This window comes from Nicotiana tabacum, chromosome 1 (assembly GCF_000715075.1).
Source record: "Nicotiana tabacum cultivar K326 chromosome 1, ASM71507v2, whole genome shotgun sequence".
NCBI classification, from domain to species: Eukaryota; Viridiplantae; Streptophyta; class Magnoliopsida; order Solanales; family Solanaceae; genus Nicotiana; species Nicotiana tabacum.
This window is the reverse complement of record NC_134080.1, coordinates 80,080,548-80,107,503: the sequence shown is the minus strand read 5'-3', so window position 1 is coordinate 80,107,503 and position 26,956 is coordinate 80,080,548. Positions and strand designations below refer to the sequence as shown.

Genomic DNA, 26,956 nt, shown 5'->3' with positions numbered 1-26,956 from the left:
AGTACTATACAGGAAACAACAACAACATTAAGTTAGGTCAAGACACTATCATTATAAAAAAAAATTGTTGAACGTATTTTAAATAAAACTTAAAAAAATATAAAGTATATATCAAACGGGACAATATGTAAAGACCAAAAGCACTTTGTAACCAATAACCATTATAGGTGCTCATTGCAGTTATATATTACCATGCAACTGGTACAAGGAAAATCTAATTACTGCCGGGAAATTACAAGATAACTAATTTAGGAACGCGAACATCCACTTTGTCAATTTCCTTTTTTTCTGACACCGCCTCTTTATTTTGTCTCCATATTCTCCAAGTTGAAACCTTAACTCAACCGCTTTAATCTTCATATATATACATATATAGTTCATAGTTGTAAAGTGTAACCCAACTGGCTCTAAAGCTTTGTTCTTTCTATTCTCCAATATTGAACTGAAGGTAATCTTACGGACACATAAAAGCACACAATATTAATATTTATCACTGAATGCAAACGCATGAATCATGAATGAATGAGTGGCGTGTAATGTTTGAGAGATCGAGTTTATATTTTATTATCTCATTAATATCACTGATTTGCTAACACTTATTGCTAAAATGATGTTTGGTTAATGTGTATTATATATCTCTTCTTTCTTCAATTTTCTTAATGCTTTTGTATAAATATCAAAGCGAGGATCCTTGTCATGTTATTATTGGTTAGGAGATTCAGAACCTCTAGGGATTGTTCACTGATTCTTTATGTTGTGTTCCACTTATAGACAAACCTAAATTTTACTGACTTAGTTTGAAGTATAAAAGAGAAAGGAGAATATTTATGCATGTTCTTAATTGTGGGAGTTGTTTAAGAGAATGAGCTAATACTTTATAGGTGTATGAAATATGGAATTCTTTCATATTTCTGTTAGTCTTAGATCATAATTTATATATGGGTACTATTACCTTTGATTTTTTCAACAGCCAATGTATATCAGCCTCATTTGAACTCTAATTAACATGACCAGCTTAATGCATAAACCGACAATCTTAATAAATAGATGATGGTAATTAACTCATACAGAAATAGCAAAATATGTTCTTCTAGCTTCAGCACAAAGTGATGGCTAATGTAATCAATGTGGAACATTAAAAGGTCACTGAATTCTGTTTTGCATAATTTACATTATTTCACAAACTTCATTTTCTAGGTACTGCTGCAGCAGAACTTGATTGCATAGCTATCTCCTAGTTCCTATTGCTGTAAGTTTACTTCTTTTTCCCTTATACTTCTCTCAGTTAGAATCTCATGCGCTTTGTTTGAACCTCTTTTTACATTTTATCTTGAATTATTACTGCTTAGCTATGTTGCTCGAACTCTCTGATAATGTGGCAGGATACGTGTTGGATCCTCCAAAAGTAGTGCATTTTTGAAGGATCCGATACGGCTGCGGCTACATGTTGGACTACATGTTGGAGAGTCCGCGCAACATAGCTGCTTTAGGAGAACAATAATAAAGGAAGCTCAGTGATAGTTAAGAGTTTTGTAATACAGGTTCTTACATATACGGTCTTGGCTTGTAATTACAGAGAGAACTGAACTCTGCTGATTTTTAAGAAGAATGAAGTTTGGTAAAGAATTTAAGGATCAAATGGTGCCTGAGTGGATTGCAGCTTATATGGATTATAGCGAGCTCAAATGCCTCTTGAAAGAGATCAACCGCCTCAATCTTAGTTTTCTACCTCACCGCAATACTCAGAGGAAAGTTGATATTGAGAACCAAGAAAGTGAAAGCCAACACAAAGATTTGACAAATGGAAAGTTCTGTATAGCAGCAGAACTAAGAGAAGATGAGAAATCGTTTTTCGAAAAATTGGATAATGAGCTTGAAAAGGTTAATAGCTTTTACAAAGACAAAGTGGAAGAAGCAAAGGGAGAAATAGCTGCATTGGCCGAACAAATGGATGCTTTGGTTGCTCTCCGTAGAAAGGTGAAAGAATCAGATAGTGTAGCATCCTCAAAGGCGACTTCTCCAAGCAGGACTTCAAGTGTAGGTAGGTCTGCCACTATCATTTTATCAGTCGTTACTTGCCTTCATGATCATGAATTATGGTGAATACAAACAGAAACGAGAGCCTTAATAGGAAATTGTACCATAGTCTTATTGAACAAATGCATCGTTCTTGATTCGTAGATTATGTACTAGGATTAATTAGACACGATAATAAGGACAGATTAACATTGTATATTCGATTGCTATGTATTAGGGAACCTAAGAACATGAGCAAGTAGCTCAAATATTGAAAGCCTATGCACCACTTGTTTTGAACCATATTGCAGCAGAAACCCACAAGATGTACACAATTTATGTACCTTCTTTTTTGTACATCTTTTGCAATTGTTTATGCCCATAATTGCAGTGTCTTGACTAACTTAGCCTCCACTGAATAATATTTAGAATCTCGTAATTTCATATTTTCACTGAGATGGTGCAGAGTGTTGCAAAGATCGACACAGAATGTTTCTAGAAGTATTTTTGGCAACAACAATCAGCATATGCAAACACAAATATTGCTGATAAAAGCCTTCCTTCTTGTAGTGGCAGCGAAACAGTTGTGGACATTCTAATTCCATGCTTCTACTTCATAAGATTAGTTTTGCGCTCATTAGATGTCTAAATGCAGAGAAAGCCCAAATGGACTTCACAAAAGAAGTGGACATGTCTTGTGAGAACAACATAAAACCAGCTTCTTCGAACAATAATGAAGATCCTTCATTAAAAGAACATGGACGAACTCCCTCAGACGTTCTTGAATGTGTCAAAATTCAAAATACATCTGATGGTCCAAAATCATCTGTAGAAAAACTATTACTTGGTACCACAGAGAAAGAGTGTAGCTTCAGTCAAGAGGAACTAGAGGTTGAAGAAAAGTTGAAAAAGGCCTTTGTTGAGTTCTATCAGAAACTTCGCAGCCTAAATCAGTACAGGTTCTAAATCTAAGATACATTTTGGATTCTCTTCTGCATTTATTCTGACTCTTTTTTCAATTGATGAAACAGTTTTATGAATCTCTCAGCATTTTCTAAGATCCTAGAAAAATATGAAAAGGTCAGACACTCATCAGGTGCATATATAGCTTTCTGAATAAAACTTCAATCCCGGAGTAGGTTTAGAAAGTTGCATTCTGTGGACAATCATGGTAATAATAGTAGTATTATTTTAGTTACCACTAAATGACCATAAATTGCATCACTGGTTGACTGCAGATTACTTCAAGAAAAGCAATGAGATCTTACATGAAAGTCGTTGATAACTCCTATATTGGAAGTTCTGATGAGGTCTGTTTCATCACTAAATCAAGATATTTGGATTTATTTTCCATTAGCTCTTCAGTATTTAGGTAAAAGAAGTCTAGTTATATGCACCAATAAAGAATCACTTAGTTTACTTTTTCATGTTCTAGGTTACTGTTCTTCTGAACAAGGTGGAAGCAACATTTGTCAAGCACTTTTCCAATTTTAAGCAGGGGGATGGCATCAAATTATTAAGGCCAAAAAGGAAAAGAGAGAACCACCGCGTACGATTTCTTTCAGGTTGAGAACTGCTCCTTTTTTTTTTTTTCAATTTATGATTTTCTGCATTTAGGTTCTATTATAACCTTTGTGCTCATTGTGTAGGATTCTTCTGTGGATTCTCAATTGCTCTAATTATTGCCGTTGCTTTAGTCATGCAAACAAGAAAGTTACTGGACAAGAAGGATGCCACCTTATACTTGGATAGCATTTTTCCCCTTTACAAGTTAAAGAAAACTTTCAGATTGTCAGTTAAAATGAAAATTCATATACTTATGACCTTCTCAATTTTCTCTAACATATATATACCTTATGTTTTGTTTGCAGTTTCTACGGTTACATTATCTTACATATGCTTCTTTTTGCTGTGAATATATACTTGTGGAGGTGCTATAAAATCAACTACTCGTTTATTATACTTGGGTTCAAGCCAGGAACCGAATTAGACCACAGAGAAGTTTTCGTTTTAGCCTCTGGTCTTACAGTTGTTGTACTCACTACTTTTCTGGTACATCTGCATATCAGGATGGACTCGACGATCCAAGATCACGAGACATATGTTGAACTCCTTCCTTTGGGCTTACTCATTGTGAGATTTTAGATATAAGTTAAATGCCAGTTGAGCACTATCATATAAGTACATTTTATCCAATCACCATTCTCTTATTCAAATGCAGGGTTTAGTTCTCATATGTCTGTGTCCTTTTAACATAATCTATCGTTCAAGCCGTTTCTTCCTTATTCGAAGTCTATTCCATTGTATTTGTGCTCCTTTCTACAAGGTGATTGATTCTACTAGGCTTGAATTCTATATATGTTGGACAACATCTTATGTCGATATTCTTAATCTGCAGGTCAAAATGGTTGATTTTTTCTTGGCAGATCAGCTAACAAGCCAGGTTTCTTACTTAATTGGGCCATCAATAGGTGATATGGATCTTGTTTTTCTTTATTTTTGGATTTCTGACCTTTTCTCTACATCTGCTTGACCTCAGACACAAGCCATAAGAAGTTTTGTATACTACATTTGTTATTATGGTTGGGGAAAAGCATTGTCTCCAGGACGAAAAATGTGCCACGTTAGTGATGTCTACGTTATCTTCTATTACATTTCAGCTGCCATACCTTTTTGGATTCGCTTCCTCCAGGTACTTAACACTTCGCCAAAATTAACTTGTACACTGGCCTATATATCTGCATGTACTCAGTGGACCAAATTAATGTACAGTGTATGCGACGATTAATTGAAGAGAAAGACATGAAGCATGGATTTAACGGTTTCACCTATTTCTCAATGCTTCTGTCAGTTGTCTTTCAGTCAACATTCAGACTACGGAAAAAAATGACTTGGAAAGTATGGGCTTTGGCTAGCTCGGTTGTTGCAGCTCTGGCAAACATATGTTGGGATATCAGGATGGACTGGGGTCTTCTTCAAAGAAATTCAAGAAATTTTCTTCTGAGAGACAAGCTCTTACTTCCACATAAAAGTGCATATTATATAGCTATGGTAAAGTTTCTAAGTCGATGAAACTCAAAGACCCCCGTCTCTCTCTCTCTCTCTCTTTGTCATCTAAGTAATATTTTTGTTTTTGCACATTTGATGGTAGATTCTTGAGGTTCTCCTGAGATTTGTATGGCTGCAACTAGTATTGAGTTTTGACATGCGCCCACTACGCGGAAAAGCCACAACAAGCACATTTGCCTGCTTGGAGATTCTTCGTCGTGGCATTTGGAATGTCTTTAGGTAAGTTTATTGTCCCTGAGCTGATATTAGGAGTTCAAGGTTATACCTTGTCCTCCTTTTCACAACTTGTTACTTATAACAGAGGAAAGAAAATGGATACATTTTTAAGTTACTTGTGTCTCAGATTGGAGAATGAGCACCTAAACAATGTTGGTGAGTACCGAGCATTCAAGTCACTCCCACTGCCCTTCATTACATACGACGAGAAGGTTGGCAAACACGAGTAGAATGACACTTTCACTCTTCTTAAAATATGTTCTGTTTCATATGAGTAGATTGTGTAATAGATCATCCTTTTCTATTAGGGTGGCAATGCATACATTTTCGGAAGAATTACAGTCCTTGTCACTTAGCCTAACAGCCCAACTGAAAACGGCCCACGTTTGAAGTCCTTACCTAGTTTGGCCCAGGTTGTACGTAATCTAAAAGAAAATTTTCAGCCTTTAGCCACTATTAGAGACACACTTTTAGGGTTTATTTATTTTCGTTTTTCTTCATTCCCAGCACACTCTATACTTTCCACCGCCTCTCTTTACTTTCTCCTTTCTTTCTCTTCTCTCACTCACATAGATCTGAATATTAATAGGTGTCTCTACTGAGTTGCTTAATCTTCCTAAATTTTTATAGATCTCAAATATTTGAATCTCGATTTATAGGTGTCCAAATTAAAAATTAAAGTTTTGTTGCATCCGTATGAAAAACTCCATTAAAAGGAGCTTTGAAGCTCTAAGTTCAACTCAGATTTGGAAAATCTTACTCTAACGTGATAGGGTTAAGTTAAAAATTATTGTAAAAGCTTGTAATGATATGAATCTTAAGTGTTGGGTTAACTGTGTTTGATTAATGTTGGTTTTGGAAACCATACTAGTTGAAGAAGAAAGTTGAAGATGAAATCCAGTTTTGTATACACCGTTCTACATCATTATACAATATTATATAACATTATACAAAATTATAATAAGGGTGTAATGTATAATATTGTATAATGGGTGTAAAAATACTGTTATACAACTAGGGGTGTCAATGGATATTCGAAAACCGACTAAATCGACCGAACCGTGCCGCATCGAATCGATTTTTAGGTTTCTTTTTAAAAAATCGTAGTTTTTTATATAAATCTATAACCGCACCGATAATTAGGGTATGTTTTTTATTTTATAAAAATAAACCAAAAAAAACCGAAGTGTACCGAATAAATTTTACATGTAGAAAATATATTTATTTAGTAAGTTTAAAAATAATAATGCATTAAATTTTCTTTGAGCCTTGGAATTATGAAAACTATTACAAGCCAACAAGTAATTAAACTCAAAATACTAATTCCTAAAACCTATTATGCTACTTCTACTTAAACTAAGTTATTGCAAGTATCTTTATTAGCAAGACACAAAGTATTCTAGCAATTATGAGTAACAAACTACAATGTATTGAATATGTTTCCTTTCATATAATTTAGATTTATCTTTTTGAATATTTAATCTTCTATAGACTTTATTCTTGAGTCCCAGCTTGGTATATCTTTCAACTCGTGTGATTAATATTTTCTTTGCCTTTGTTTGATTTCTTTTACGCTGTTGTAGAATAGTTGATGGATCTATACTCTAGTCATATTTTCTTTTTTTAATTCATCACCCTTTAAACAGTAAAAATGTCTTGAGAGTTTTGCTAAGTCCTATTAAAGAACGTACGTTATTGCAATTCTACTTCTACTGGTGAATTTTACATGATATTAAAAAAATACCGAAAATTAACCGAACCGTACCGATACCGAAGAGAAACCGACATGATTGGGACGATTTCGAAAAGTCTAATTTTGGTTATACATAATAGAATAACCGAAAAATTGGTATGGTACAAATTTTATAAAATAACCGACCGAACCGAACCATTGACACCCCTATATACAACATTGATCTTTCTATTGAAGTAAGTTTCTCTTTCACGGTAATAATTTTAGTTTTGTTGCATGCTTTTTATTTTTAGTTTTGCTGCAGTTCCCTTTTGCTTTTGTTTTGGTTACTTTTTATTTAGATTTTTCTTTTTGCTTTTACTTCTTATTCTCTATGTTTTCCATTAACACTGATTTTGCTTTTCTATGCCAGCGAAATACTGGTAGACATTATTCAATATTTCATATACAAGTTTATATAAATTTATACATCATTATACACGTACTGTACAGATGCAGTTAAAACTGAAAATGATTTTTTGTTTTGTATTTTTCTCACTTTTTCGAACAATTTATATATAAAGTTAATTGTTTCGTTGATTTCTCTGCTAAATCATGAACTTTCAAATTTTTCTTTCCTTGTTGAGTTTTCTGTCAAATCAGAAACTTTGAAGCAAATTCATCTATATAGAACTTCGAGAATAAGAGATTTTAGGTCTGTTTTTTGTATTTTTATAACTGGGATGGAAATGTATAAACTTGGGTTAGAAAGAGAATAAAAAATCATGAAAAATTTGCGCCAAAATAAAAAAGGCATGAAGGGTTTTTTCGAATCTGAGCCAACTAATACTGGCTACATATTTGTAAACTTAAATCTGGGTCATCCGGTCGCAATATTAACTTGTTGAGTGTATTATTATGTAATTCTCCCTACATTTTCAACACTCATCCCTTCAAAAAATGGAGAGATATATAATTTGTTGCTTCGTGTATTGATCTTTCTCCTAAGCAAAACACATCTTATTTGCTCCTATTATGACGCATATATGTATTCTTGGACTACTCTTTGTGGTCCAAACATATCAAAACTAGGTATGACTTAAGTAATATAATAGTATTTGTTGGATACTAATTGAGTCCATTACTCAAATGGTCACTCAATTATCCCAAAATATTTCCTAAAGTCACTTTTTTTTCGTTTGTAACAACTAAGTCACAAAACTATGCCTATTGCATTCAGAACGTCACTCAACTAGATTTTCCAAATTTTGGATTGCCAAATACCTATTTTACCCTCTAAATTATAAGCATTTATCTTCTTTTTATTTCTTTTAAACTTATTAATCTTATGATTTTTCCCTTTTTAATTTACATTATCGACTTACCTATAGAATAAATAAATATTATTTATAAATTAAAAAATAAAAAGTATTTAAGCATATATAATGGTGGAATTAAAAAAATAATGAGCATAGTAAAAAATTTAATTAGAATAATTTGTTAGTAATAATAATTTTAGTATTAACAACAAAAATTCAAAAATTTATTTACACAATTCAGAATGAAAGAAAATAAAGGTTGTAAATTATATATTCCATGCACGTAATATAAAAATAATTATTTAAATAAAGGTATTTTTATAATATACATTAAATATTCTTGAAAATAATGCTCAATTATATTTTATATATATATATATTCTATTTCACCCTATACAGATAGTCCCCCTACTTTCCAGTGACATAACTTTGTGTCGTCGGAAAGTTGGTAGAAACATAATAATATAATTGAGCATAATTTTCAAGAATATATAATGTATATTATAAAAATACCATTATTTAAATATTTATTTTTATATTACGTGCATGGAATATATATTTTACAACCTTTATTTTCTTTCATTCTGAATTGTGTAAATAAATTTTTGAATTTTTGTTGTTAATACTAAAAAGTATAACAAAAAAAAATAAAAAGAAGATAAATGTTTATAATTTAGAGGGTAAAATAGGAGTATTTAGCAATCCAAAATTTGAAAAATCTAGTTGAGTGACCTTTTGAGTGCAATACGCCTAGTTCAGTGACTTTGTTGCTACAAACGAAAGCAAAGTGATTTCAGGAGATAATTTGGGATAGATAAGTGACCATTTAAGTAATTGACTTATATTAATTTGGTTTTGGATCGCAGGTTGCCCATGACTGTGGGAAAAACTAATGGGATGAAGTGATCTGGCTTTGATAGTATAATCAATGTTCTTAAGGAATTTTAGCTTCCTACTTTGTTGCTGCAAAGATAATAATAGAATTCCTTCAGGATTTTACAAAACCATTAAAATTAGAGAACATAATATTTGTGATTTGTAGAAATAAGTAGAATAGAAAGAGATGAAAATCTGAATTTGTATTCGTTTTGGAGATGATACAGGTAATTGTAAGCACGTGATTTTTGCCCTATATGAGAATTACTCCTAAAAAAATCAAAAATAAAATAATTTTTCTTAGTGTGCAATTTTGTGATATTTTGTGTAACTATTTGTATGTTTGTCTTTGCATGTTTATTTGTTAAATTATTAAAAATACAAAAATATGTCGCATTTCGCATGTAGGATTTAATTATACAATTGTTAGTAATTAAATTTGTTTTACAAAAAATTAAAAATTACAAAAATAGGCATCGTTTGCATTTTTAGCATTTAATGTCCAAATATACAATTTTATGCTTAATTATTACTTAATTGTGCGTTAATTGTTATTGGGAGTTAATTTGCGCTTTTATAACTTAATTTAGTTCTTAATAATAATTTAAGTATTTTTATAATTTATTTTTAGAGAAATAAAAGAAGAAAAGAGAGCGAAAATATAAAGAAAGTCGGAATTGGGCCTCTTCTTCGATTTCAAGCCACAGGCCCAAAAAATGGCCCAATCTTCCCAAACGACCCAGTCCATTTCGAACTGGGTCGACCCAGTCCATAACCCAACACCCTTATTATCTTGCATTTCAAAAATAAAACAAAAACAAAAAGAAAAAACAAAATCAAAAAACCCTAACCTAAACACTAAACTACCCGCCCCCCTATCTTTCTTCTTCTTCTTTTCTTCATCTTCCCAAAAAGCTCCAAGCTCCATCAATGGCTTCCTTCCTTCCCCTCACGCCACACACACTCACGGCACACACACACACACTCACGGCACACACACACACACACTGTTGCGTCGTCTTCCTCCTTCAACCAAACGACCTTCACGCTGCCGCTCCATTATTTTTCCATAGCTGCTGCGTCGTTGCTCCAGCTTTCTTCATCGCCATCTTCCTCCTCGACGACCATAGCTGTTGAACGCAGCAACAGTCAACGACCATAGCTTCTTCAGCTCATTCATCATTGCTTCTACTTCCTCGTCCGCTGCTGCCCGTTCGAAGCCACCATCGCCGCTGCTTCATCGTCTTTCTCCTGCTGCCGCGATGCTGCTCATTCTCCTCCTTCCAGTCACGTCGAGGTCGAGCTGCTGCTGTTTTGAGCCGGCATCTGCTGCTTCACCTCATCGTTCCAACTGCTGCTACTGTTTCGACGTTACTTCTTAAAGTCGAGTTCAAGCTTTTGTTCGAGCTTTGGTCGATATTTGTCAAAACAGTCCATACATGGTTCAAGTTCGTCGTTGTTCATCTCCGGTTAGTTGTTCTAAGTTTTATTTTTGTTCATATATTTTCCGGATCCAAAATCGTTAAATAATTCAATTCTTGTTTTGTTTGTTCGTCGTTGAAATAATTTTTTAGTTTGTTCATGTGTTTTGTTGAATTAATTTTCAGATTCAAATGGGAAATTAATTAGTTGTTTTTCATGTTAATTTTTTGTAAAAAAAAAGGAATTGTTAGTTAATGTTTGTTAGATTCAAATTGAAGTTTAAATTAATTGTTTCTTCAATTTGTTTCATGTGTTTTATGTATTTTCAGAAATTGTTAACATTGTTTAAATCATGTGAATCCGTCATGTTTTGTTGTTTAAAAATAGATTTAATTCATGGTCATCTTTGTTTAAAGTTCGTTTTTAATTTAGTAATTTAATGTGAAGTTATGTTTTGCTTTTTAATTTTGGATCATATATCTTTGTTATATTTTTGGTTGGATTTAATTTAAGAAAGATTAATTGATTATTTGAAGATTAATAATTTGAATATGTTTATTTGTTTTGTTTAAGTTTAATTCGAAGTTTGAACAAAGTTTGTTTGTTATTGTTATTGAATATTTTCATTCATGTTCATACTTTGTTTGGTTGATCTTGAATCCGAAATTTGTATAGTTTGATTTCTTGTTTATCATTTATGATTATTTCTTGAATTTGTCTCATAATCTTGTTTAAGTTTAATATAGGATTTGTTGGTTGTAATGTTGTTAGAGTTGATTTTAAGTTCAATATTATTGAATTTAGAAATCTAAATATACTTGTTTGATTGTTGTTGTTGAATCTGAAAATAGGTTTGTTTGTTGCTAAAAATATTGTTCAATCAAATTTTAGTTGTTCTTTGTTGTTCAATCATGTTCATGTGATTTGTTGTTGAAATGTTGAAGAAATCATGTTCATGTGATTTGTTGTTTAAATTTGTGTAGAAATTGGTCATATTGGCTGTATTTTGGTTGAGTGTGATTAATTGATTTGTTATAGCTGATGGGATAGTTTGGTAATTTGCAGTACGTTCAGAGGTAGTTTGGTAATTTCAGTAAGGTCGGAGGGGTAGTTTAGGAATTGTACATTTTGTAATTTTTTATGTGAAGCATGGGGGACAAAATGTAATGGGGTGAGTTGTGACATAGTTGTTTAATATAAAGGGGGGACAAGACAAAATTTAGTGGGGAGGAATCTTGTATTTGTTTATGTTAGGCATGGGGGACAAAATGTAATGGGGTGAGGTTGATATATTTATTTAGTGTAATGCGGATGAGTGGGAAGATAATGGGTTTGGTAGGGGAAAGAGATTGATTTTTAATTGATTAGAGGGTTGAGATTATATATAGGAAGTCTTGAACACAAAAAAGAGGAGAAGAACGGAGAGGAACGAATCTGAAAAAAAAAAACAGATAGACAGAACAGAAAAACACAGAGAGAAAAAATAGGGCTGAACATTTAAGAGAGAGAAAATTCCGAAAAATATTTAAACTTTCAAAATAAAAAAAAAACTAAAAAAAAATCTTCTGCTTTCTTTCATTGTTTGAAATCAGAATTTGTTGTTGTTTCATAAAAGTTGGAAGCATTTGTTTTGGGATTACTACACCACCGGTCTGTTACTGGGTTGTTACTGTTGCTGGGCTGTTGTTGCTGTGTTGTACTGTTATTACTGCTGCTGATTCTCATCTTCATTTTCTTTTGTTTCCAATATCAGGTACACAACTGAAAAGCTGGTTATTGTAATCCGAATATGAAACATGAATACGAAAAATGAAGAGTTGAAATTCTGAATTAGCTTTAATTATATTCTGATTTTTATTTGTATGTACAAATTATTTAGCTTGCAAAAAATCAGAATCATGTAGCTATTTAATACACATAGTGGAACATTCGACGATAGCTTAACAGTTGAACTATCTGCATATATTGCCTAAATAAATAAATGGTGTAGTAACTTCGTCGAGTCAAAAATCAAACGAATAGGCCATCTAGTAGGAACTTGGTAGAAATATTGTTTAGAGTAAATATTATTGGTTAATTTCAGCATGTAAATAAATTAAGATATTTTTTTATTTTATTTTGTAGAGACAGATTTATAAGAAAATAATGTAGGCATTTTAGGATTGTCTTTTAAAAATAAATGAGATGAGCCTCGCCCAATAAAATGCACCAATTGCGGGGCCCTCAATAAATGTTTAATTGAGTATTTAGAATTCGGGATGGACTATTTAGTGAATTCCACGGTCTTACCCATAAATAATAATACGTTAATCGCTTTAGGCACGATGTTAATAATAATACATTCTTAAACACGGGTGCGCATTTTTGCGACCCAAATCCAAATCCCAAAACATTGAATAAAATGTGTTCCGGATTGCGGGTGCATGTCATGTGACGTAATCCAAAGACATGTTTTAAACAATGTTCACATTCTTGTAAAAATAATAATAATAACAATAAAAGCGGTTAAAAGTTAAAATTGCACTATAGTTTTTGAACATGTATTAAAATCAGATATTTTAGCCATCACAACAGTTTAAGCGACCGTGCTAGAACCACGGGATTCGGGGGTGCCTAACACCTTCCCTCGGGTCAATAGAATTCCTTACTTAGAATTTCTGGTTCGCAGACTTCATTTGGAAAGTCGAATATTTTCCTCGATTCGGGATTAAATTGGTGACTTGGGACACCCTAAATCTCCCAAGTGACGACTCTGAAATAAATAAACAAATCCCGTTTCGATTGTCCTTTAATTGGAAAAACTCCCTACGCCCCTCGCGAGGGCGGAAAAAGGAGGTGTGACAGTAATTATAATACCTCTAGGAGTCTGTTGAAATTAACATACTCATCCCTTCACAAACATGCACTTTTCTTAAAAATCAACAGTCACCTATGTTGAATTTGTAAAAGTGTTTTGTGAAATTAATTAATAAAATAATACGTGACTAAAATATTAATATTGGACTATTTAATTGGTCTAAGTGCCCAATCTTGACTTAAGATAATCAAATTTTAATTTCCCACTAAAATATTCTTTAAAATATTTAAACTATATAAGACAAAAAAGTGCATTTAAACAGTTTTTCCTTTCTTTATTTTTTTAAAGAGGGACAAAACATACTCTTCTTAAATACTTCTATCAACACTAACTAATCCAACATAAACTGACCCGATCCATTTAGAAGGATAAGTTGGAAAAGTTACAGTAAAGTTACCAATGGAGGGTTATTAAAAGAAGGAAAACATGGATTGATTAGAGATTAGATCGGTCGGACCTCTTCTTCCAAAGAAAAGAAAGAATGCTCTGTCTTATCTATTAGAAAAATATTGCTCTCTGATTTTCTTCCAAAAAGAGCATAGAAACAAAGATGACATTTAGTTCGTGAATTATACTTTGTTTCCTAATGAATCAAAATTCGACTAGGAATACTCTTTTGATGGTGAGCTTAACAATTTACACTGCATACAACAACAACAACAACAACCTAGTGTAATCCCACTAGTGGAGTCTTGGGAGGGTAGTGTGTACGCAGACCTTACCCCTACCCCGGAGGAGTAGAGAGGCTGTTTCCGAAAGACCCTCGGCTCAATAAGACAAAAGGACAAAAGAACAAAAGAACAAAAGGAAACAATATTAGTAACACCCCAGAACAATATGAAAGAAATATATATATATATATATATATATATATATATATATATATATATATATATGGAAAAATAAGAACAACATGAAATCAAAAGGCATGATACCAAGCAAAAGCAAAATAGTATCCTTACCAAACTAGTCCCCCAAAGTTATGACATAAGACGATACTCAGCTACCTCCTAGCCTACAACCATAATACTCGACCTCCACATATACCTATCAAGTGCCATGTCCTCGGAAATCTGAAGCATCGCCATATCCTGCCTAATCACCTCCCCCCAATACTTCTTAGGCCGCCCTCTACCTCTTCTCGAGCCCTCCACAACCAGCCGTTCACACCTCCTTACCGGAGCATCTGAGCTTCTCCTCTGAACGTGCCCGAACCACCTGAGCCTTGTTTCCCGCATCTTGTCATCAATGGGAGCCACACACCTTCTCTCGAATATCATCATTTTTAATCTTATCCATCCTACTATGCCCGCATATCCACCTCAACATCCTCATTTCTGCTACCTTCATCTTCTGGATATGTGATTTCTTAACCGGCCAACACTCAGCCCCATACATCATGGCCGGCCTAACCACCGCTTTATAAAACTTACCTTTGAGTGTCAGTGGCACTCTTTTGTCACACAATACTCCAGATGCTAACCTCCACTTCATCCATCCTACCCCGATACGGTGCGTAACATCCTCGTCGATCTCCCCTCCCCCTGGATAACCGACCCAAGGTACTTGAAGCTGTCTCTACTTTGGATGACCTGCGATTCAAGCCTCACATCCACGCCCACTTCCCTCTGCTCAGCGCTGAACTTACACTCCAGGTATTCCGTCTTTGTCCTGCTAAGCTTGAAACCCTTAGATTCAAGAGCTTGTCTCCAAATCTCCAGCTTCTCGTTAACACCGGTTCACATCTCATCAATTAGAACTATGTCATCCGCGAATAGCATGCACCATTAGCTTAAAAAAGATATATAATTTGTTATTCTCTTTGTATTTTAACATTAGCTTTAACCTCAAAATATAACAACTATGAGGGTGTTTGGCTAAGCAAGCTTATAAGTTGGTCAAACTGGCTTATAAGCACCTTTTTGTTTATCTATGCGTTTGATAAACACTCAAAGTGCCATAAATATTGTTACCGTGGATTTTACTTTGATTCCAAAAGTTAGCCATGAGATGAAGAGTTACAGACCGCTTATAAGCTACCAATATCTTCGTCTCTTGTCCGACTCTACTACAGCACTGGCTTGTTTACCACGCTGTCGAGGACTTGTGTACCTTAAACTTTCTAACTCATGAAGTTCAGGGTGGGAACGTTTAAACCTGTTCAGACCTCCTCCTGTAAGATGTATGTGACTAAATTGGATGTTACAGTATGTATATATACGAATGAACTTATGTACCATATTTAACATTATATTATCAACATTTATATAGTACTAGTATATATAACTGATATCTCTAACGTACACGAACCAAAGCAGCAAGAATACCAGATATAAAACCATATTTGGGATTTAAGTCTTGACTTCTAATTTACATTGATTTGTTAACTACTAAACTGAACATCCAGCAAAAAGGCTGGACCCGTAGGAAATATCCATTTTTCTTCTAATCTACTTTAGATATCCAAATCTAATCTATTCTATTCAAGTGCCACCTACAGGACAAGTCACGAAATGGATATCCCTCCACTCTCATTGTCACTGAAAACGGCTATAACACAAGAATTCTTTTTCATACTCCACGTCCACAAGGGAAGAAGAAAAGAAAGAGGGAAACAGGCCTATAAGCACATGTATTTATCGAGTACACAAAACCTATACTTACTAGTATAAAACTGAATATTTGTAGCTGATTCCTTGTTTTCTTTCTCTTTTTTTCTTTTTTTGCACTTTCAAAGAAGTATAAAGGATCAATCATCTGGAAAAATTTCGTGACTGTGAAACAAAACTTTGATGGTAGTGACCATTTTTTTCCCCTCAAGCACCCTCGATTTATCTACACCAGTGTGAAGAAAAGATATAAAGAAAGAAAAGAACTACATATATCCATCCCACTTCGTCTTCAAACGGTTTACTGCCATGAGAGCCCCATTGTGTGGTTACAACCATATGTACTCGTATTACCATTTCTTTTGACTTCCCAATGCTGTGCTGGATTTGCTTAAATTCTTAAAAAAAAATCTTCCATCAGAATCATAGTCAAAAACTGTACTCTGTCCTGGTCTATTTTCCTCATCAAGGTCCAGGAGAGAAGCTTCACCTTCTAAAGCACGAACTACCTGAAGAAATTTGTATACCGTCTTTAGCCCTTCTTTTCGTAGATGGTGCATAAAGGAATAAATAAGAAGCAAAGTAGTGGTCTATAAACATCTAGAAGAAGTCTACCAGCACCACAGAAAAGAAAATTAAGAAGGAGATATAATTTCCTGACTCATCCGTGGTCTTTTCCATGATGAATGGCGTACACAAGCAGCAGCACAAGCAACCATGTTAGCCATCTCTTCACCATTGTAATTTTGTCCTAGACATGGATCCACTAAAGAGTCAAAGTTTCCATCTTCCAATGTTCTTCTAAGCAAAGGCCTTGCCTGCATATCAGAAAGAGATAACAGTCTTCTTATGCTAGCTATGTACAAACAGGGGCGGATTTAGGGGGCGGAAGGGGTTCATCCGAACCCCCTTCGCCTAAAAATTACACTGTATATATAAGGCAAAATCTGTTGTTTACCTCAATATATTAAGTTTTGAACCCCCTTAACACAGCCCAAAAGTGTAGTTTAGGGGTCAAGGGGTTCAAAATCTTCGTAAGGTCATAGGTGCAATTCCCACTAGCTACAAAAATATTTTTTTGAATCCCCTTCGTGGAGATCCTGCCTCCACCACTGGGTACAAATGTTATACTATAAGAAAAGAGCGAAACGAGCTGACAACAATGATATGCATATCCTTGAAAGTATATTGAAGTAGAGGCCTAAAGATACTTCTAGTTCCCAAAATATTTTGCTATTTTCTTATGAGAAACGAGCAAGCTGATGAAGTTATTATATGTTCAGAAATAATTACAGCAAAACCAAGAATATGAAAACCAGAAACAAAAGTTACTGTTAATTGATTATATATTGGATATGTACCAGAATGGTTACTAATACAAAAAAATGATAATGAGGTCATCAAAATACTCTCCTTACAGAGTTGTAAAGGTATTTCTGATTTTAGACACTAAAATGACATAATTAATTCTGTCCATTTTGGCACCAATGAAGAGGGAAAAGAAATTTTAAGTATTGCATGTGCATTAAGGTGGAGGAGGTCGTGGAGGCGTTGCGTAAGATGAGTAGGGTTAGTGACCGGGCCAGATGAAATTTCGGTTGAGTTTTGGAAGTGTGTGGGTAGAGCAGGATTGGAATGGCTGACTGGGTTGTTCAATGTAATTTTTAGGACGAAGAGGATGCCGGAGGAATGGAGGTCGAGTACAGTGGTACCGTTGAACAAGAACAAAGGTGATATCCAGTGTTGTAACAATTATAGGGGTATCAAGTTACTTAGCCATACCATGAAAGTCTAGGAGAGGGTGGTAGAGGTGAAGGTGAGGAAGACGACGTCTATATCCGACAATCAGTTTGGGTTCATGCCGGGTTGCTCCACTATGGAAGCTATCCACCTTATTAGGAGGTTGATGGAACAGTACAGGGATAAGAAGAAGGATCTGCACATGCTGTTTATTGACTTGGAGAAAGCGTATGATAAGGTTCCTAGGGAGGTGCTCTGGAGATGTCTTGAGGCGAAGGGCGTGCCGGTAGCCTACATACGAGCGATCAAGGACATGTATGATGGAGCTAAGACTAAGGTTAGGATGGTGGGAGGCGACTCGGAGCATTTCCCGGTTGTTATGGGATTACACCAAGGCTCAACGCTTAGCCCGTTCTTATTTGCCTTGGTGATGGATGCTTTGACACACCATATTCAAGAGGAGGTGCCATGGTGTATGTTATTTGCTGACGACATAGTTTTGATTAGAGACGAAGGCCGGTGTTAACGAGATATTGGAGGTTTGGAGACAGACTCTCGAGTCTAAGGGTTTCAAATTGAGCAGGTCTAAGACAGAGTACCTGGAATGCAAGTTTAGCGCTGAGTCGAGGGATGTAGGCGGGGACATGAGGCTTGGACCACAGGTCATCTCCAAGAGAGATAGCTTCAAGTACCTTGGGTCGATGATTCAGGGGGACGGAGAGATCGACGAGGACGTCACTCACCGCATAGGGGCGGGCTGGATGAAATGGAGGCTTGCATCTGGAGTCTTGTGTGACAAGAAAGTGCCACCGATACTCAAAGGTAAGTATTATAGAGCTGTAGTTAGACCGGTCATGTTGTATGGGGCAGAATGTTGGCCGGTTAAGAACTCCCATATCCAGAGGATAAAAGTAGCAGAGATGCGGATGCTAAGGTGGATGTGCGGTCACACTAGGATAGACAAGATTAGGAATGAAGATATTCGAAAGAAGGTGGGCGTCGCCCCTGTGGATGACAAGATGCGGGAAGCGAGACTTAGATGATTTGGGCACGTACAGAGGAGAAGCCTCATGCACCGGTGAGGAGGTGTGAGCGGTTGGCCGTGGTGGGTACGAGAAGAGGTAGAGGGAGACCTAAGAAGTATTTGGGAGAGGTGATCAGGCAGGACATGGCACGACTGCACATTTCCGAGGACATGGCCCTTGATAGGAAAGCCTGGAGGTCAAGCATTAGGGTTGTGGGATAGGGGTAGTAAAGCTTTCCTTACTTCATTCCGGGGGTGAGGTGGGGTTGGATTAGGGTTGGTCTTAGATGGCTTGCAGTTTATGTTGGACCCACACTATTCTTGTTGTTTGTCTTAGCCCCGGGCCTTAGATTATGGTTACTGTTATTGCATGTTATTCATCTTTCGGTTTTTATGTGTATGTTACTATTACGGTTTCTATTGGAGTTACTAATGAATTCTCTCATCTTGTTTTTTTTTTACTTTATTTTCATCTTTCTGAGCCGAAGGTCTATCGGAAACAGCCTCTCGGCCCCTATCGGGGCAGGGGTAAGGTATGCGTACACATTACCCTCCAGAGACCCCACTATGTGGGATATTACTGGATAATTGTTGTTGTTGTTGTTGAAGAGGGAAAAGAAAAGGGAGGGAGAAATGGCGACAGAATACTGAGGCCATGTCTGGATAGAAACAAAAGGCTATGAGATTTATTAAACCTTCATATAACTAATGGTTTGATCATACATTACACTTCTGGACGAAACGATCTTGCGACACTATATTTCCTTACAACTCAAGAATGGCAAGCATTAGCTGCTAGAATCTTTGAGACCCATTAAGATATTTTCCCTGATCTAGGACGACGACGCCCATAATGGCAACTGTGAGAAAGAGTTTGTGAGGAAGCAACATGCAAGAAGCTCCCAATGAAATCCTTCTTCCTGAACTTAATTTAGAATTAGCTTATGTAATTAATTGTGATAAATTGAGGGACTTAAGCAGCATTAGCAATAATAATCCTGTGGAGATCAACAAATTTATTCTAGGAACTCCATATCTAAAAACTTTCCAAGAAAAAGAGTTAAACTGATAGATGTCATTATTGCGGATTTATGGTAAACTCCGTGATTTAAGGAGAGAATGAGATTTTGGACAATCTAATAGTAGTTGCAAGAGATGCAACAGAAAATTTTGAGAGCTTCCATCCTCAAAGGGGGTGTGTCCAGAAGCCAAATCTTTTTGGTACAAGGATGACAAAGTTCTTCTGATTTCTTCTATGATGGCCTTGTATTTTTTGCTTTGGCTTGACGCTGATGAAGTTTTAAGGAACACTAGTTCCTTTGGATTTGCTCATCTGTTTCGTATAAGGAAAAAATGTGATTTTAAGGCAGAGCTTTTTCTTCGTTTCTGTAAGAGGCTGATTTCAAGTGATACTGACCGCTGCCATCGAAAACATTCTTGACCTTTATCACTCACAAAAAGGGGCAAAAAAGGAAGAAAAGAAAAGAATACCCAGTTGCTTCTAAAACCACCAATAATAGACCTTCCAAAGGATCAAGAGATATTCAGAAAGGCAAACTTATGGCACCAGTGCCTTGAAAAAATTACAGTCGATAGCTTGTTTAGGATAAGATTATAGCAAGATGAAAGTCATTCCATATTGAAGATATGATTAGTTTACCGCAAGGCACAAGGTAGTCGGACAGAGTAAGTTTCAGCATTATGTTATCTAACAAGTTATGAAGTTGCACATATGCTTTTTACTCATCCATCTAAATGCACATAAGTGTGTTAGGCGCTTAAGAATGCTGAACAGCGATCAAGAATATGGAGCATTTCACATACCCAGATGACCAAACTGCTGCATGCTGAGGATTCAGTTGAGATTATAGGCGGACGCCCTGTAATTAACTCCAGAAGCATAACCCCAAAGGAGAAGATGTCCGACTTATCTGAGGCCTTTCCACTCTGTGCATACTCTGGGGCCAGATACCTTCAAGACGTCGGTTAGTAAGGAAAAATCAAGGCAAAAGCAAGATCTAAGAATGCCAAGACTATCAGACACGTGAAAACAATGGTTAAAGTCCTATGCACTCTCTTCAAAATTTTATCCTCAGAGTGGCCGGAAAATCTCTGTTGTTACTCTGAGAGGAATAACTGCATCTTGAGCAGGTTGACCATAAATCAAGGTCATCCATTTCATCAATGTCTTTACAATTTCCCATTTTTGAGAGTCCTATTCTAGCTCAATTTTCTGTTTGTATCTGATCATGATATCAGTTTGCAAGTTAATGGAAGCAAAGTGACAGCAATACTGAAATTATAGGAAGGGCATAGACTATGCTAAATATCAGGTTCAGCAAAGAGAACAAATGCTAGTAACTTAGGACGAGAGAAAGTACAAGTTTTTACTTGATAATGGTAGCACAGACTTGTCCACCCAGTATATTGACCAGTACATAGTGATAATTTTGCTTCTTCTATGCTGATCTTGTCAGATCTTTTTATTCATTGTAGCAGAGACAGGGCCAATGAAACTCACCCGAAAGTTCCCACCACTCTAGTGGAGACATGACTAATATGGTGGTTTGAATCAGATAAGAACTTGGCAAGTCCAAAGTCAGCAACCTAGATACAAATCAAAGTTTTCCATTCATGTTAATGAAGTTATATACATACTTTGTTGTCACATGAAAAAAGATAAAAGAAACAAAAGAAGAATCAATAATGCAGTTGAATGTTACAGCTGTGTAGATGCTCATTTGGGTCAGATTAATCTCATCATATAAATTTTAATATTCAAGAGCAAAAAACATTTACATCAACAGCCGATTCTAGGTGCACTCAGAAGCCAGTTGTCGATAGAAGAATGCAGCCTGACCTTTTTTTGACAGTAACGATAGAATACAAACATAGTGGCAACACCAGAAATTGTTATACAAAGTTACCTTAGCTTCAAAGTTAGAATCAAGAAGAATATTAGCTGCTTTGATATCAAGATGAATGATAGTGGGGTTACCTGCAGCCACAAGTTTGTATCTTCAAACCAAGATTACATGTGATTGCTAAACCAAAAGAAGTGATATTTATTCTATGTAAATTTAATTTAAGCAATCATAATCGAACTGTCCCACCATTTCATGTTATTCATGACCACTTGACAAAGCGCAGAGATAAATTGACTTCTATATTAAATTGGTAGCGGTAGGAGAAATTATATAATATATTTGATTTCATATTTGACAGGAAAAAATTTAGCTAAATTTTCTATTGTTTGAGGACATTGAGTTACTCAGATTATGATTGGACCAAAAAGTATAAAGTCTTTGTATATAAGTGTGTCAATTATTCTGGGACATTTCAGAAGGAAACATGACACATAAAGTGAGATGGAGTGGGTACAGTTTCTCCAATGCATATTCATGTGAAATCTTTGACAAATTAAGAATTATGACCGGCTGCTACCCATCAGCAGGCCGTAGAACCTAGGTACCCAAACCTCAAACCTTGAAGAGATTCAGAACTGAGGTGGTATTTTAGAAGAGAATCGATGGTATCTATTGGGAGGAGAAAATTAGATTTACATCTTTTACAGGAGAAAAACAGAAGACAAAGATGTAATGACTATAAAACCATTTATGCCGCCCAACTCGTCAGTCTACAAGCACACTGAGAAGAGTTTCCTTGGTAAACATGTTTAAAACGGTAAGTGGAAAATAAATGGGTAAAGGTGAATTCCATAAAAAAAAATTGGTAAAGGTAAAAAGCAGCCAAACGATTTATTTTACCCCTTTGGACACCTCTAGTCAACTAGCACAAAAAAATGCAAATTAAGAACATCGGAGGCCAAGGCAGAGATAGAGAGCAGACTCACAGTCTTCATGCAGATATGCCAATCCTTTGGCTGATCCTATAGCAATTTTTATTCTAGATGCCCATTCCATAAAGGACTGTGCTGCCCCTGCATACCATACAATTTATTTTCATAGGCAGCTTTGTAGAAGGACACTTATATCGGAGGAACCAATTAACATTATTACATTTGATATTTAGAAGTGACTAAAGAAGTATAAACTGATACAAGAGTTAAAACAATTCTTTTTTTAAAAATACATGTATCAGGATGAATAGGAACATCCATTACACTAAGCATTAAAATTACTGATGTAACAAATAACACATCTACTGCATGGAACCACGGAGGATACTCCACCAAATGTACTCACATAAAGAGTGTTAGTATAAACCATACTAATCTACGAAGATGTTGGAAAAACAAGTGACAGATACCACAATGAACCAAATTTATCTAAACTATGAGAATTATGTGGAAAATTGCAATTGAACTGCAAGGATAGCTGAAGATATCAAAGGACGGTCTTTCCAAAAGGAGAGAAACCGCAATTCTATAACATGCAAGATTATGGGGCTTCAGAACACAAAAGTAGAATGGATTTGCAAGCTCTTCTATTATCTTCTCATGTTAAAAAGCATGTTTCATGTAATTCTAGGCCACCCTCGTGTGTGGTAAAGTCATAGACCACCAAGGAACCTACTTTACAAGGCTCAGTTAAGTAACCCCTTAAAGATTGTCCATTTGGTATAGACCTTTTACCTCTTGAGGAGTAAGTGTCTAACAAGCTTTGAAAGAGAAATACAGAGAAAGTAAGCTGGAATAAGCTAGTCATGTTAACATAGAGTTTATTTAAGCCCTAATTATCATATCATATTAGGGATGTCTAGGCTTCTTCCATTCAATCTGTTGGTGTATAGATATTAGCAGAATTAGAATAATGAATTAAGCTGGTCACAAAATCTTATTGACACACTAATTCCTCAAACTTCCAGAATTAAGGAAAAAGAGAACATACCATGTAAATGATATTCTAAGGTCCTGTTGGGAACAAATTCATAAAAAAGCAACCTCTTTACTCCTGTCATGCAGTATCCAACCAAAGAGACAAGATGTTTATGGTGCACTCGGCTAATAGTCTCTACTTCTGCTTGAAATTCACGCTCCCCTTGATGGCTACCAATCTTCAACTGTTTAACTGCTATCTCTCTTCCTGTAGGAAGGACTCCTTTGTGCACATACCCAAATCCACCCTCACCTAGAAGGTTGGACGTAGAGAATCCACTAGTTGCTGACCACAGCTCTTCATATGTGAAATTGCCACCCAAAACAGCTATGTGGTCTTTTGGTGAAAAACGAGTTTCAACATCTAAATTATTGGAATTGGAATGAGCATTGTTGTCAAAGCAGTGAAGTGGGCGGAAGGGTATCACTTGCTTGGGGGAAACAGGAGAACCATTTGCTGCATTATGCTGTTTAAAACTTTGACGCAGATCATGGTACAAGTCATCTGATGAATCAATCAAAACAATTATCAAATGAAAATACCAAGCTGAACTCATATTTCTTGGTGAACATCAATTTTGAATGCATTTTGATAGATTAAGCTGCTAATATTTATAATCAAATCCAATTCCAGAAAATGCAATTATATTTGAAATCAATGAAAACAAATCTAAGCAAAGTAGCCTGTCTAAACAAGATTTAAGCATTATAGTTGGTTAGACGTGAAGTTTCCCATTTAGGAGATTAATGTACCAAAAGTCACACTTCTGGAAATGATAACTTTGGTTTTGAAAGTACCTTTTACCAGACATTAAAACCTTCCACTTCTTTTAGATTATTAATGGTAGGGGCTTTACCCTTACATAATAAAAAAGAACCTCAAAATTTATCCCTTCCCTCCCTTTTGGTAAACCGTCTGACTTTCCATCTAATGAGACAAAGGTCATGAATAGAGACTGTTAAGAATGTGGTTGCTTGTAGTTTAGCCTTTTTTTGTCTAGTCCGGATAAAGTTGACACATTTTTATATTTAAAAACACTTCAGTTTTAATACTCGTATTTTACTCTTAATAATATTGTTTTATAGAAATGACATGATATGTTTAAAGCCATCAGATTCTAAGTATACTTCTGGTATGTTGCACATAACTGCTGTCTGTCATGATGAATTTAGAGAGAAAAGTCCCTATTTTTAGTAGTAATTTTGTATAAAAGTTGCTACTAATAAAATGTAATAGGAAAGACTAAAAAATTTTGATCACTAAATTTTCAATAGCTGAATGTAGAGGTAATAGTCATTACTTAATCTGGAAATAGGATTAGAAATAATTTGTATCCCTACTATATCATAAGACAAGAATAATATAATGAAATAGCTACTAAGTATTAGATTATCTTCGAAACAGCAAAAGTTTGCCATAAAAACTAACAACTCTGGACGTACATTTCTTTGCAAAATGTCAAGCTAACAAGGAAATAAACAACTGCAAATAAATAAATAACTAAAAGCTTGATGAGTACAGAAAAAGAGATCCTAAAACAGGCAGAGGATTTGGCATGATAAAAAATATTTTCAGGAGACTTCCTTTATTTATAGGTCGGACGTTTTCTTTTTCAAATATTATAATTTTTACTATATATCACTTATTTCAAATAATAACAAATTAAACAAAATTTTATTGATCATGATATATTAATATGTAAACCGGTGACTTAACTATATTCAACCAAACAGCAAAAAATAACTAAAATTTTATGTGAAGTAACATATTTTCCTTCGTACCATGCAGAAAGAGCTTACCTTTTTGCCGTGGAGATTCATGATCGTGTAATTTTCCATTTTTAATCTTATTCCTGTAACAAACGAAAAGTATTACTACAGCAACAATGAAGAAAGCTCCGGTGATGCCTACAGAAATTCCAATTACTCCTCCGACTGATGTACTTGACGACGAGTGAACTTTAAGCGGCGGCGGCGGCGGCGGCGGCGGCGGCGAGGTTTCATCAGAAACTGGTGTTGACGAATCATTTGCAGGAAACGAAAACGCCGTTACTGGAGGCGGCGGTGTTGAAAGTACCGGAATAGGCGTAGGTAACGGAGGAGTAAATATTGCCGGCGGTGGTGGTTGTAAAGCTACTTTGTAATCAATAGGCTCAAATATTGGCTTCGATGCCACGTCCGTGGATAGTGGAGCCGGCGATGGCGCTGGTTGTGAAAGTGAAAAGTTCACGACTGCTGGCGGCGGTTTAGGAGTGGCTGTTGAATATAGTGGTGGAAAAGTAATACCATTTTCACCTTCCGGCTGTGGAGATGCGGGAGAAGGTGAAGGTGACGGTGGCGGTGAATGTGAAGGCATTGGAGTTATGGAGTGGAATGCATGGATAATTAAGAAGATGATTAGTAATTAACATGTATAGTTAGTTCCTAATACAACTGCTTAAGTAGTGGACGTGCGCAAGTACACTACTACTACTACTGTGACCTGCATCACAACTCAAGTGCCTTTTATTTGTTTGTCATTTCTTTTTCTTTTCTTTTTTCGTCTTTTTCTCTTCAATCTTCATTGAATAAATATCAAATTTTGTTTTGCCAGAAAATTGGTAGTTCTAATAGACTAAAGAAATTTATTGGACATAAACCCGGGAAAGTTTTCATTTATGTTCTTTGGGCCTTTGTATAGTTGTGCCTCTTTTCCTTTCTCTTATACTGGAAACCGACACATGTCCGGATATTATTGATTATTGGACTACACTGTACATACTAATAGATTTGATTGAAGTCTATTGAAGATATATATCATTTTTTCTCTCTTTCTATTTACCCGACGGTTTCTTAGTTTCTCTCTAACACCGACTAGAACCTAGGGTTTTCTCCTCTCCATTCATGGAGATTCAATCTCTTCTTGCAAGTTAACATGGTATAAGAGCAATGATTCCTGGCGTACTCGACGAGCTGGTTCATCCTACCGGTTCAGTTTTCTCAATTTTGAGTTTTTTCGTTGTATTCGATGGGATCTGGTTTGCGATTTTCCGAGGAATTTGGGCCTTTTCCGGCGTCAATTGAGGATAATTTCAGCATTTCCTTGTTCTAAGTCAACAAGGCTCTACTCCTTCGAGTATTGTGAAGGAGATACGATACTATTTGTTCATCCCTTGCTAAATGGGTTTTGTGATCTAATTGAACGATTTGTGAAACTGCTGTTTGTGTAATTGATTTTAGCTCAAATTTTCTCTGTAACCTGTTCTATACGTGTTGTAGTTTTAAGTCCCAAAATTTGCTCTTAATTGTTGTTTCAAACT

The 26,956-nt window shown here is 35.4% G+C and overlaps 3 protein-coding genes across 3 annotated transcripts; 2 read left to right on the top strand and 1 right to left on the bottom strand.

The window, feature by feature from the left end:
* The first annotated feature begins 359 nt into the window (after positions 1–359).
* LOC142181188 (phosphate transporter PHO1 homolog 7-like) lies at positions 360–3,328 on the top strand. The gene is made up of 5 exons (XM_075253804.1): positions 360–448; positions 1,198–1,249; positions 1,577–2,041; positions 2,672–2,975; positions 3,255–3,328. Exons 3-5 carry the CDS (start codon positions 1,609–1,611, stop codon positions 3,274–3,276), a joined length of 759 nt encoding a protein of 252 aa, XP_075109905.1. The 5' UTR covers positions 360–448; positions 1,198–1,249; positions 1,577–1,608; the 3' UTR covers positions 3,277–3,328.
* Positions 3,285–6,036, top strand: LOC107790880 (phosphate transporter PHO1 homolog 10-like). The gene is made up of 11 exons (XM_016612853.2): positions 3,285–3,326; positions 3,452–3,581; positions 3,666–3,786; positions 3,888–4,149; positions 4,238–4,342; positions 4,415–4,459; positions 4,556–4,708; positions 4,789–5,067; positions 5,168–5,304; positions 5,429–5,513; positions 5,610–6,036. The coding sequence occupies exons 1-11, from the start codon at positions 3,285–3,287 to the stop codon at positions 5,655–5,657; spliced, it is 1,407 nt and encodes a 468-aa protein (XP_016468339.2). The 3' UTR covers positions 5,658–6,036.
* Positions 6,037–16,035: 9,999 nt separating this feature from the next.
* On the bottom strand, positions 16,036–26,118 carry LOC107765393 (proline-rich receptor-like protein kinase PERK14). Its single transcript, XM_075253734.1, has 7 exons — positions 25,458–26,118; positions 23,671–24,162; positions 22,674–22,760; positions 21,748–21,818; positions 21,342–21,427; positions 20,645–20,792; positions 16,036–16,874 (listed from the first exon to the last, which is right to left on the bottom strand). Exons 1-7 carry the CDS (start codon positions 26,011–26,013, stop codon positions 16,692–16,694), a joined length of 1,623 nt encoding a protein of 540 aa, XP_075109835.1. The 5' UTR covers positions 26,014–26,118; the 3' UTR covers positions 16,036–16,691.
* Positions 26,119–26,956: the final 838 nt, after the last annotated feature.